Genomic DNA, 11599 nt, shown 5'->3' with positions numbered 1-11599 from the left:
TTCTTGATTCTGTTCTTGTTCCTTCGTCTTAAGTGTGTGGAGTGTGCGATACCAGTTGCGAACAAAATGGCTGTGGTTCTTTCTCTCAAAAGGAAACACAAATCGCCCTTGCGACTGGTTCGCCTGCCAGAGATCATATGTGCTGTTTGTTGTATATTGGTCAGGGGACTAGCTTGCGTCCATTCGTTGTTTCTGGTCTAGACATGCTTTCCCAAGACCTTTCTTCTCAGGCGCCCACCTTGAACGTCCTTCCGCTCGCTGTCTTGCGCTCCTTCTCCTCGTTGTCTGGCCTGGCCCTGCGGAGAACTGTGGAACGGCGTTAGTTCCGGCGGGTCGCCATAAGCTGCAGGATGCTCACCTTGGAGGAAGTCGGCCGTCCGCCGTCTCATGCGGGAGTGAATATATGCCTGCTTCGATTAGGTCCTGCCTCGTCCAGCCGTCCAACCAAAAGGTGGGGAGCGTACCTTGGACGCCTTGATGTGATAGTGGAAGTAGTCGCGGAAGGTCTGGATGTGCGAGATGACTTCGGGCATCCGCTGAGGCGTGAGGTGTCGGGGGAAGAGGACTGGCACTGTTAATACCCCCGACCACAAACACTGCACCGCACGAGCTGACATACCAAACGTAACGTAGCCGATCTCGCCGGTTCCAGTGTTCTTGACGCCCGGCACGCCCTGGAGCTCGAGCGGCGGGTCGTTGCGGAACAGCACCTGGGGGGCGTTCTGGATGGCCCGCCGGCGGGCGTCGACGAACTCCTGGATGAACACCTTGCCAAACACGCGGTCGGTCTCTTCCCTGAAGATGGTGCTAAAGATGACTGTGACGCGGTCGTGGCTCGCCTTGACGTAGATGGCCTCCTCCTCGCGGTAGTGAATCGCCTTGACCTCGCCGCCTTCGCGTACTCCCTGGGGCGCCTCCTCCGAGGAAAACTTGGCGGCTTCCTGCTTCAGCTGGTAGTGCTCTTGGTACGCCTGCTCAAACGGAGCGGCCATGGCATTGCGCTTGAGAAGCGCAATCTTCTTGACCAGCTCGTCTCGTGCCTCTGCAAACCCCCCACTCTCAGTTAAAGTGCACGGGGTGCGCTGGGATGGGGAGCCGACTAACCCTGCTCGGCCGGCAAATTCTCCAGGTCGACGAGGATGGAGAAGTCAAAGCCCGGTTCCGGCGGGACAACATAGGGCCCGTACTCGCGGTTGAGCACCTCTGCGGCGCCGTAACGCAGCAGGTCTTGGAAGCAACGGATCTGGATCGAAACCAGGATCTTGGTCTTTGACTCGGGGGTGGATATGTGGAAGATGACGCCGTCAAAATCGGAGACGGTCTGGTCGATGGACACGGGCGGCGCTCTGGTAGCAATAGGCAGAAGAGGGTTAGAGATTAGAGGCCAGAGGTCTGAGGGGCAGTCGTCGGCGCGGTGCAGCAGGAACGGAACGCACTCACCCGGAGAAGCGCTCCGTGAGCACCGACTGTATCAGCACGTTCTGGTAGTCTAGCAGCAGCATCTTGAGTGGTCGCTCGATTCAATGGCTTTGCCCGCGGGATGTCGTCGAACAGTCGGCGTGATGGGCGGTGGTGGTTGTCGGCGAGCTGTGGTGGGGCCGCAACCAGGAGAGAGGGACGGGGGGAGCTGACGTTGCGGCAGCAGCCCGGAGAAGGAAAAGCACAGCCCAAGCCGGGCCCAAGTTCGTCATGCAGTGAATGACCCTTGCCCCTGGGACCTGCCCCGCATCTCAACTGCCAGCCAGGCTGTCAGGCTGTGTGTGGCTCGTGCTCCAGCGCCCACACCCAACCCCCCGTCAATTCCAGCAGCACTCTTTCTTACCTTATCTTATCACCGCCAAAAAAAGTTGTAAGAAACATCCCACCCGAGTCGGAAACACCGACGCATTGAGAGCGAAACCGACACGGGATTCGCAGTCGCCGTGCAAGTACCTGCCAGTGCCCGGCCGCCACCATGGTAAAATCCTATCTGTGAGTCGCAGACGGTCCCTAGGGCAAACGCCTCCCTTGCATGCACCACCGTGTTAACTCTTCCGCTCCTCCAGCAAATTCGAGCCCTCCAAGTCCTTTGGCGTCGTCGTATCAAGCAACTCGAACCTCGTCTGGACGTCTCGGGGAAAGGCGGGCACCGGCGCTGGCCAGGCCATCGTCGCCGCCAATGAGGAGGTTCTAGTGTGGGACATCAAGAAGGGCGAGCTGCTCAGTCGCTGGCGGGATGAGAGCTGCAAGGCCAATGTGACGGCCATCGCCCAGAGCCGGACCGATCCCGACGTGTTCGCCGTGGGCTACGAGGATGGTAGCATACGTCTCTGGGACAGCAAGATTGCCACCTCGATGGTGAGCTTCAATGGGCATAAGTCGGCCATCACCACCCTCGCCTTCGACAAGACCGGCGTGCGCCTCGCGAGCGGCGCCAAGGACACCGATATCATCGTGTGGGATCTCGTCGCCGAGGTGGGCCAGTACAAGCTGCGTGGACACAAGGATCAAGTCACCGGGCTGCACTTTATTGAGCCGGACCCGATAGTGCAGGGAGAGGGCGAGGAGGAGCAGGCTCTGATGGCCGTCGACACAGAGGCGGCGGAAGGGTTTCTGCTGACCACCGGAAAGGATGCGCTGATCAAGCTCTGGGACCTGACTTCTCGCCACTGCATCGAGACGCATGTTGCGCAGACCAACGGGGAGTGCTGGGCCCTGGGTGTGACCCCAGACTTCAGCGGGTGTGTCACGGCCGGGAACGACGGTGAGATGACGGTGTGGGCGCTGGACGTGGAGGCGCTGGCTTCCTCGGCGCGAAAGGTCGACCTCTCGCAATCTGTCAACTTCCTCCGCCCCAGGGGCACGTTACACCGGAGCAGCAAGGAGAGGGCGGCCGAGGTGATATTCCACCCGCGGCGCGACTACTTTGCGGTGCACGGGGTGGAAAAATCGGTTGAGATCTGGAGGATACGAAACGAGGCGGAGGTCAAGAAGAGCCTCGCCAGGAAAAAGAGGAGGAAAAGGGAGAAACTGGCAAAGGAGAAAAAGGCGGACGGAGATCTGGAGATGGACGATGCCGAGGGCAAGGCCGAGGATATCACCCAGGCCGAGATCTCCGACGTCATTGTCCAGCATGTCATTGTCCGGACGACGGGCAAGGTCAGGTCGGTCGACTGGGCCATCAACCCGGGGAATAAGGATCTGCAACTGCTGGTTGGGTCCACGAACAACCTGCTCGAGCTCTACACGATTGTCGGGAAAGACAAGCTCAAGTCAAAGAGCGATGTGCCGGATTACAGCAAGGCTCTGGCCATTGAGCTCCCAGGCCACCGGACAGACATCCGGTCCCTGGCGATCAGCTCTGACGATAAGATGCTGGCCTCGGCCGCAAATGGCTCGCTAAAGATCTGGAACCTCAAGACGCAGACCTGCGTCAGGACGTTCGAGTGCGGCTATGCGCTCTGCTGCGCTTTCCTCCCGGGCGACAAGGTGGTGATCGTGGGTACCAAGGAGGGAGAGCTCCAGCTCTACGACGTTGCCTCGGCGGCATTGCTCGAGACGGTCAACGCGCACGATGGTCACGCCATCTGGTCGCTGCAAGTCCACCCGGACGGGAAATCGGTGGTGACAGGAGGCGCGGATAAGACGGCCAAGTTCTGGGACTTCAAGATCGTCCAGGAGCAGGTCCTCGGCACGACAAGAACAACGCCCAAACTCAAGCTGGTCCAGTCGAGGATCCTCAAGGTATCGGACGACATTCTCAGCCTGCGGTTCTCCCCCGACGCCCGGCTGCTGGCCGTCGCTCTCCTCGACAGTACGGTCAAGGTGTTCTTCGTCGACACCCTGAAGCTGTACCTCAACCTCTACGGCCACAAGCTGCCGGTGCTCAGCATGGATATTTCGTACGACAGCAAGCTCATCGTGACGAGTTCGGCCGACAAAAACATCCGGATCTGGGGTCTCGATTTCGGCGACTGCCACAAGGCGCTCTTCGGCCACCAGGACAGCATCCTGCAGGTCGTCTTCGTCCCGCACAACTCGGACGGCAACGGCCACCACTTCTTCAGCGCCAGCAAGGACCGCACCATCAAGTACTGGGACGGCGACAAGTTCGAGCAGATCCAGCGCATCGACGGTCACCACGGCGAGATCTGGGCGCTCGCCATCAGCCACAGCGGCACCGCCCTGGTCTCCGCCAGCCACGACAAGAGCATCCGCGTCTGGGAGGAGACGGACGAGCAGATCTTCCTCGAGGAAGAGCGCGAGAAGGAGCTCGAAGAGCTCTACGAGTCCACCCTCACCACCTCCCTCGAGCAGGACCCGGACGAGCAGGACGCGGACCGGGAGGTGGCGGCGGCGTCGAAGCAGACGGTCGAGACGCTCAAGGCGGGCGAGCGCATCGCCGAGGCGCTCGAGCTCGGCATGGCCGACCTCAACACGCTCGAGCAGTGGCGCGAGGCGCGCCAAGCCAACCCGGCCGTCGCGCCGCCGCAGCGCAACCCCGTCCTCGTCGCGCTCGGCAACGTCTCGGCCGAGGCGTACGTGCTCTCGACGCTGCAGAAGATCAAGCCGGCCGCGCTGCACGACGCCCTCCTGGTCCTCCCCTTCTCGGCCGTCCCGATGCTCTTCACCTTCCTCGACCTCTTCGCCCGCCGCGAGATGAACGTCCCGCTCACCTGCCGCATCCTCTTCTTCATGCTCAAGGCCCACCACAAGCAGATCGTCGCCAGCCGGACCATGCGCGCCATGCTCGACGGCATCCGCGCCAACCTGCGCCGCGCCCTCCGCAGGCAGAAGGACGAGATGGGCTACAACATCGCCGCCCTCAAGGTCGTCGGCATGCAGCTGCGCGAGAAGAGCGTCAAGGAGTACGTGGACGAGAAGTGGGAGCAGGAGAACCAGGGTCCCATCAGCGGGGCAAGAAAGAGGGGGTTCATCCATGTTTCGTGAGAGTTCTCCTGGGGTGGGCAAAGCGGGCGGTGGTGATCGCACCACGTGTGAGGTGTGTGTGTGGGGGGGATTCTCGCCGGTGTTTGATGCTGTACGTAGTAGGTATGTAGGATCGACATTGGGACGGGCTCGGTGATTTGACGTTTGGTGTTTGGTGGCCGGGCGATGAGGAAAAAAAAAGACGAATTTCAATTCCTTCTGACTGATGTTCGTCCTACCGACCCGAGACCATTGCAGAGAGATATTCATCTCGTAAAGACGAACGTCCAAACAAGAAATAACATGCAAGTACACAAATTCCCCATACATGGAGCCCAAGATCTCACGGCAGAGTGACATCTCAGCATGATATTAGAAAGATTAGGGGCATTAACCGGGGTCGAAGCAGAACGTAATCATGACTGGGTATGTTCGACTCGATGCCACTTGTGTTTCCCAGGAACGTTAGCTAAGTATCTTTTCAAAAATGGGCACGGCAAACAATTGCTTCGCTCTACTGGTTATACTTCAGCTCTCCGGCGTGCTCCGGAGAGGGCGAAGTACTGAGAGGCTAAGCAGCAGGCGTTGATACGGTCGAGTCAAAGAGGGAGTCAAACGAGCCGACCGGCGTGTTGGCGACTACGTCAACGGCAATGTCGCTCGCTACGGGCTCGGTATCGATCTAGATGGGTGTGGCATGCTCTGCCGACCCTTTCCTCCGTGACTTTTGCTTTTATGGGTCGCTGTTCATGTCTTGCAAAATTTTTATTGCATCCACTTCTCTCTTCAGGGAAGGATGCCCGGGTGTTTCCATGGGCATGTCGCATCTCTGAGCGGGTAGTGCTGGCGATTCCGTTAAGTTTCCTTGCCTGGGCTAGGGAGGCAGTTGCTATCTGGTGTTTCTGCAATGGGTCCGAAGCAGGACAACTCCATGGCACTGCAAGATTACGTGGTGTTACCCGGGGGGGGGGGGGGGGGGGGCTTGCACCAGTGTTCGTAGTACTGGGAGAGTTGAAGTCAGCGGATGTCCACCTCGGCGTGCAGTACCGGCGACTGCTTGCGGAGATAGGTGTGAGCACTGGTTGGCAGCTTCGTTTGGCGGGACGTAGGAGCCAACGTAGCCGTTGGGACCCAAGTAGGGACCGAATGGGGCGTGCTAAGTGGCTTCCAGCCACGCCTTGACGGCTAGAAGGGCTGGGAGAGCCAGGGCAAAGTTCAGACCGAACGGCAGCATTGGGACTCCCGGGGGTGGTGAAGAGTAGCCAAACTGCCGTAGAGAAAGTCCCGGCCGTTGTAAGGAACGTGCTCCGTGAGATATCGGCGCTGGCCGGAAGTTGCATGTGGGTATGGGCCATGTGGCACCGCCGGCTGCCTTTGGTACGGAGGTGACTGGGTCCTCGGCGGTCCCCGTAAGGGGCCAGAGTAAACGGCTCCTGCTATGTATGTTGCAAGTGGGGACGGAGGGGGTGACTTTGGGCCCGGAGATAGGGGGTAGGTTAGGGATACGGAGACATAGCTCATTGGAGCAACTTCTGAGCTCTGGTCCAAGTGTATGACAAGTAGTATGGCACCAGGGTGTATACAATGTTGGCCAGGCATGGGCCCAGGCGGCAGTCCGACATAAAAAGCAACATAATACTCTGGGCAGAAAGCTGGTGGGCGTTCAGGGGCAGGTGAAAGAGCGGCACGTCCACCTCTCTGTTCTGGCCTTTAGCGAAGATGACCGGTCCCGGTTGGGCAGCAGTTGATCGTGTCTCTCTCGCATTGGACGAGGAAGCGCTGTTCTCGTCCGGCAAAAGGTTTCCGTTCCGCAGACGGGGGGCTACTATTCTGGCTACCAACCTTGGCCGGGTCCGAGTTCCGGGAATGATGCAAGGCCAGCTGTAGCAAAGTGTTGTTTGTTGTCCGAGGTCCGCCGCCCTCTGCCACAGGGACTCCTCGTTTCTGGAGTTGCTGCTGCTGCTACTGCTGCTGCTGCTCGTTTCATGCTCGAGCCGTTCCTCGGACAGCCGTCCGTTGCCCGGAGTGTGGGTTGGGCATCCGCGTTCGGCTACGGAAAGGGTCCCTCCGCCGCGAGGGCTGCGGAAGGCTCTTCCTCGGTGCCGGGCTCGGGCAACTTGATGCCGGTCCCTTCGAGCATCTTCTTCCGGGCCTCCTACGAGTTCTAAATCGTCGAAACAGGGACCTTCCAGGAAACGGAGGCCTCACGGTAAGTAGGGGCGCGGTATCTGACAAAGGCGCCATTGGGCTCTCGGACCATGCGGTGCGATAACATCCGCTCCCGCTCGTATGACTGGCCGATGCGCCGGCGGGGAAATCGAGTTACGCATGCGTCGGGTTCTCGGCAGTTGAGCAGATTTATCAGCACCTCGATCTTGCGCTCGTGGGTGTAAGTGCTGCCCGACGCCCTTAAGCTATTTCAGAGATTTCCTAGGTATTTTGGGATTCTGACAGCGACATCGCTGGCTTTGGCCTTTGTTATTTTATAGGGAAGCCCTCCATGGTCAATCTCACGCAGTGGGGACCTCTTAGGGGGCCTTCGTGTGCTTCGGTTTGCTTCGGTGAGACTTGGTCACGCTCTGTGAAGGGCCATGGAAAGTCGCGGCTTGGTTTGGATAAGGTATATACTTACCTAAAATACCTGGCTCCCACGCAGTGAAGCACTTCTGTATTGTACAAAGCCGTAAGTACTTGACCTGACCTTACCTCCGAGTCGTGTTCCATACTCGTAGTGAATGATTTGCTGTAGTAATTTCGTACGGCGATCGCCTATAATTCACTGTGCAACATGGCTTGTGCCTTCCCGATCAGGTAATCGAGACTTACTATACAAGAATAGGAAGGCACCGCCCATGAAAAGTTATGGCGCTCAAACCTACGAAGAGGACAAAGGTAAGGTAACGTCTGCTCGTCCAGGCAATTGCAAAAATTTTCAGCTGCAGCCTGCATCATTCTCGAGGCGACAGAGCAGCCGAAATCATGGCAAAAGATAAAATGAATGCCCAATAACAGGATTGAACTGTTGACCTTCGCATACCATATACTGGAGGACCCGGTATTAGTACGACGCTCTAACCAGCTGAGCTAATCGGGCTTCATGGCCTGCTATGCGGATTATGCTCTCTTCACTGTAGGGAACACCAGGCACTGGTGGGCAGGTCGTGCTCCTGCTGAATGTTCGGACGTTTCGTTTCGTTCACATGAGATCTGCTCTTCATCATTCAGCTGATCGGAATGAACTTCAATCTACATCTTTCTATTGAGAAACCAACATTGCCGTGCACGAAGCTTTATTTTTTGTTTCGGCAGATCGGCCAGGGAAGGGAGATGAAAGTGGCTGACACAAATTAATCAAGGATGCTCTATAGAGGATCACAAAAGGCGTTCAGCAGCACTCCGTACCCCGCCAAATATGCACTGCCCCGCTCCCAAGCCGAATCCAGTCGACGCATCCCAATTCCGCGAGTCCGCGTCGCCGGCGAGCTAACGAGAAACTGCCCAACATGGCGTTCGCTGCGGCAGAGTCGCTGAGACGCTCACACAAGCATCCCTAAGGCAGCTCATCGTGCTTTTCTTTCACTCTCACTATTTCTTCCAACAACCACCAAATCCGCATTTCTTTTTCCGCTGCAACTCAACAATCATGGGGCTCCGCGAAAAGTTCAGGAAGAAGAACGACTCGGAGGACGAGGCCGGCGCCAACCCGTCGAGTCCCGAGTTCACCTTCATCCGCACCGACACCCACAGCGCCGAGGTCATCTACCCCCCGAGCGCCGGTCCACAACGGGACCCGGGCCAAGACGCGAACCAGTTCCTGTCCGCCGACCCCAGGTCGGACTCGAGCTCCAGGCAGCGCCGCAGCCTCGATGTCTTCCGCAGCAGCCGCAGCCGGAGCGCCTCCGCGTCGAGCCAGCATAGCTCGACCGCCCGCCGGCTGTCCCAGCGCCTGCACCTGAGCCGCAGCCCCTCCAGCTCCGAGAACGTGCCCCAGGACCTGCCCGAGATTGTAATGCCCGAGGACGGCACCGAGGACAAGGAGGCGACCGAGTCGCAATGGGAGAAGCGCGCCACGATCCTAGCCCGCGAGAACGAGAAGCGCCGCAGCCGCCCGCCCAGTCCCGTCCGCGGTTCGACGCCGCCCGTCATCCCACGGCTGCAACTGGCTGACGAGTCGAGCGATGGCGCGTCCGGGGCTCGAGCGAGGGCCGTCTCGTCCAAGGCGATCGACGACGATATCCAGGAGGCCATCCGATTGCACGAGGCAGGGCGGCTAGAGGAGTCTACCGCCCTGTTCGGCCGCCTGGCGGATCCTAAGGGGGCCAACAACCCGCTGAGTCAGGTGCTGTATGGTCTTGCTCTGAGGTACGTTCGCTCGCTCCGCTTACGAGTAAGGGGGGTTCGTCCAATGTTCACATGGGGAATGCTTGCGCACGCGCGCCGCTGTTGCCCAATGTCATCCTCCGAAGCGCACCGTGTGGCCGTTGAGTGGCTACGCCATCACGCAATTGTCCAATCACGATGCCCGTCACCAGACTACTACTAGACACTGACGGTGATCCCAGACACGGATGGGGCTGCCAGCCGGATACGGCCAAGGCCGTGACCTTCTTGTCTGCCGCAGCGTCCAATGCCGCCGAAATCGAGCAACTTGCTCTGCAGGCGGGGCTCAAGAAGGGCGGCGCCGCCAAGGGCGAGCTCGTCCTAGCCATCTTTGAGCTGGCCAATTGCTTCCGCCACGGGTGGGGGATTCCTAAGGACCCAATCGCTGCGAAGCAGGTGAGTTACCCTCTGTTTCTCTCTCTCTCCCTTCCCCCCACTCTCTCTCTCTTGAATGATTGCCAAGGCTTCATCACTGACGACCGAGTCTCGCAGTATTACGAGACGGCGGCAAACCTAGGAGACACCGGTAGGTCACCCACTTCACGGCGTCTCGGCGCCTGACTCTGACCACCATCTTCACGCTCAAGACGCCATGAACGAAGTGGCATGGTGCTACCTGGAAGGGTTCGGGACCAAAAAAGACAAGGTCAGTCTCTCTATCTGTCCGTCTGTCCTGCTCTGCATCTCGCCCACACGCATCTTTCGGGTGCTTGGGTGCTTGCCAGTTGTCCGGAGCACCAGCAGCACGCTCCCTCGCCCCTCCCGTTCGTGGGACGGCCGCGTCGGCACTACTATATCCGGAACATTGGGCATCAACCGAGCGGTTCTATGAGGACGAATCACGACTTTGAACTACTCCCCCCCTTTTTTTTAAGGATTCCATCTTGTCTTCTCTCACTGGCTGGCAAGTTGGCTGACTTAAGACATTACCAAAAAAACAGTTCGCAGCGGCCAAGTACTATCGTTTGGCCGAACAGAACGGAAACAAGATCATCGGGAACTCCTGGTAAGAACCACCTCTCATTCTCTCTCTCCTCCTATTAGCCGCATCGGCCACGCCGGACAGCAGCAGCGGCAGCAGTAACCGAGTGATTTCCCCCGCCATGACTCGCCGACCGCCCCTGTCGTTTTGTCATCAGCGCAGGCGATAGGTTGCTTGTCGTGTCCGGCTCTCCGCGCTCACCTTGTTTTCTTGGTCTCTGGTTCTGCATTGGCTGCTTCCTTTCAAACCGTCCACTCAAGCGTCCGAGACTCGCCAGTGGGGTGGGGGATTCCGGCCCGCCGCCGCGGCTCGCCCGGGTTGCTTCATTCGGCCGAATTCCGACTTGGCCTCTCCGGCCTTCGCCTTCATTGGGTGGACGGCCAAAGTTGGAGTGGTTCGTTGACGACCGCGCCGTGCTTCCCTCGTGGCGAACAGACTCAACCGTTTGGTGTGACGTTGTGAAGAAGCATCTCTCTAATCCTCTTTGTTTTTGTGTTGTTTGTGTTCCACGCTGTTGGCAGCGGCTATTTCGGAATTCGAAACTAATCAGGACGACATTTTTTGGGCAAAAAACAGGATATGGAAAGAGAAGTACGACCCGGGGCGTGGCAAGAAGTAACGAGGTTCTAGCTTGCTTGCTTCCCGAGCTGAGTCACCGTTCAGGGCCGGCCATGCCATCTGGGGCCCCTTCGAATACGGGCTTCGACGTCTCCCGTTCTGATGCTGTTCGCCACACATCTTTGTTTATTTTCGGAGACTCCGAGATGTGCTAGGATGTCTGTTTTGGATACCCAGCAATGGAGATTGTCTGTTTGGAGTCAAGGTTCATTGGTTCAGGGGCTTTGTTTACACTACTGCGTACGTTACTATTTTTTTTTTTGTGTCGCTCTCGGTTCCGCCACTTGGTTAGGGCAGCGGCAAACAAACACACGGGAAGGAAATGCTTTTCCGAGTCTTGTTGTCGACCTCGCGTCGCCACCCTAACTGACTGGAAGATTGAGTCATTCTCAAAACACTATGCCCTCCATTTGCCCTCATCAGTCGTGCCAAGGAGTCGGGAGGGACGGGAGAGAAGGGGACGGGGTGTGGGGGAGCGCGTCTAAACTCGACTTACTCTGCTCCAGACGGGCTGTTGATTTCCTCTCTGGGATCCCGGTAGACCGCGGGGCCCGGAACAGTACTTGGCTTACTTGTACATACCATTGATCGCCATGATGTCATCATGCCTGAATTGGCACAGCTTTCGATGCTCCTCGCTTACTCTCTCGAATCTCGTCCCGCCAACATGGCAACCGGGTTCGGTCCCGCACCAGGGACACCACCTCTAGT

General features: G+C 58.4%; 4 protein-coding genes and 1 non-coding gene across 5 annotated transcripts; 2 read left to right on the top strand and 3 right to left on the bottom strand.

Annotated features, from left to right (window-relative positions):
• Window positions 1-69: 69 nt before the first annotated feature.
• On the bottom strand, window positions 70-1638 carry MYCTH_2297020 (uncharacterized protein). The gene is made up of 6 exons (XM_003659636.1): window positions 1441-1638; window positions 1105-1346; window positions 620-1042; window positions 465-565; window positions 359-407; window positions 70-306 (listed from the first exon to the last, which is right to left on the bottom strand). The coding sequence occupies exons 1-6, from the start codon at window positions 1500-1502 to the stop codon at window positions 227-229; spliced, it is 957 nt and encodes a 318-aa protein (XP_003659684.1). The 5' UTR covers window positions 1503-1638; the 3' UTR covers window positions 70-226.
• A 202-nt stretch (window positions 1639-1840) lies between these two features.
• Window positions 1841-5258, top strand: MYCTH_2297018 (uncharacterized protein). Its single transcript, XM_003659635.1, has 2 exons — window positions 1841-1971; window positions 2046-5258. Exons 1-2 carry the CDS (start codon window positions 1955-1957, stop codon window positions 4927-4929), a joined length of 2901 nt encoding a protein of 966 aa, XP_003659683.1. The 5' UTR covers window positions 1841-1954; the 3' UTR covers window positions 4930-5258.
• A 1167-nt stretch (window positions 5259-6425) lies between these two features.
• MYCTH_2107175 (uncharacterized protein) lies at window positions 6426-7762 on the bottom strand (the record flags this gene model as incomplete). Its single annotated transcript, XM_003659634.1, has 5 exons — window positions 6426-6687; window positions 6751-7063; window positions 7117-7322; window positions 7615-7651; window positions 7735-7762. 5 exons carry the CDS (start codon window positions 7760-7762, stop codon window positions 6426-6428), a joined length of 846 nt encoding a protein of 281 aa, XP_003659682.1.
• A 145-nt stretch (window positions 7763-7907) lies between these two features.
• Window positions 7908-8002, bottom strand: MYCTH_t6. The gene has a single exon. It is a non-coding gene; the product is annotated as a tRNA-Ile (tRNA).
• Window positions 8003-8519: 517 nt separating this feature from the next.
• On the top strand, window positions 8520-11418 carry MYCTH_77492 (uncharacterized protein). Its single transcript, XM_003659633.1, has 6 exons — window positions 8520-9270; window positions 9471-9684; window positions 9781-9814; window positions 9876-9934; window positions 10230-10294; window positions 10847-11418. Exons 1-6 carry the CDS (start codon window positions 8552-8554, stop codon window positions 10887-10889), a joined length of 1134 nt encoding a protein of 377 aa, XP_003659681.1. The 5' UTR covers window positions 8520-8551; the 3' UTR covers window positions 10890-11418.
• Window positions 11419-11599: the final 181 nt, after the last annotated feature.

This window comes from Thermothelomyces thermophilus, chromosome 1, assembly GCF_000226095.1.
Source record: "Thermothelomyces thermophilus ATCC 42464 chromosome 1, complete sequence".
In the NCBI taxonomy this organism is placed as follows: Eukaryota; Fungi; Ascomycota; class Sordariomycetes; order Sordariales; family Chaetomiaceae; genus Thermothelomyces; species Thermothelomyces thermophilus.
This window is presented reverse-complemented; position numbering and strand designations above follow the sequence as displayed.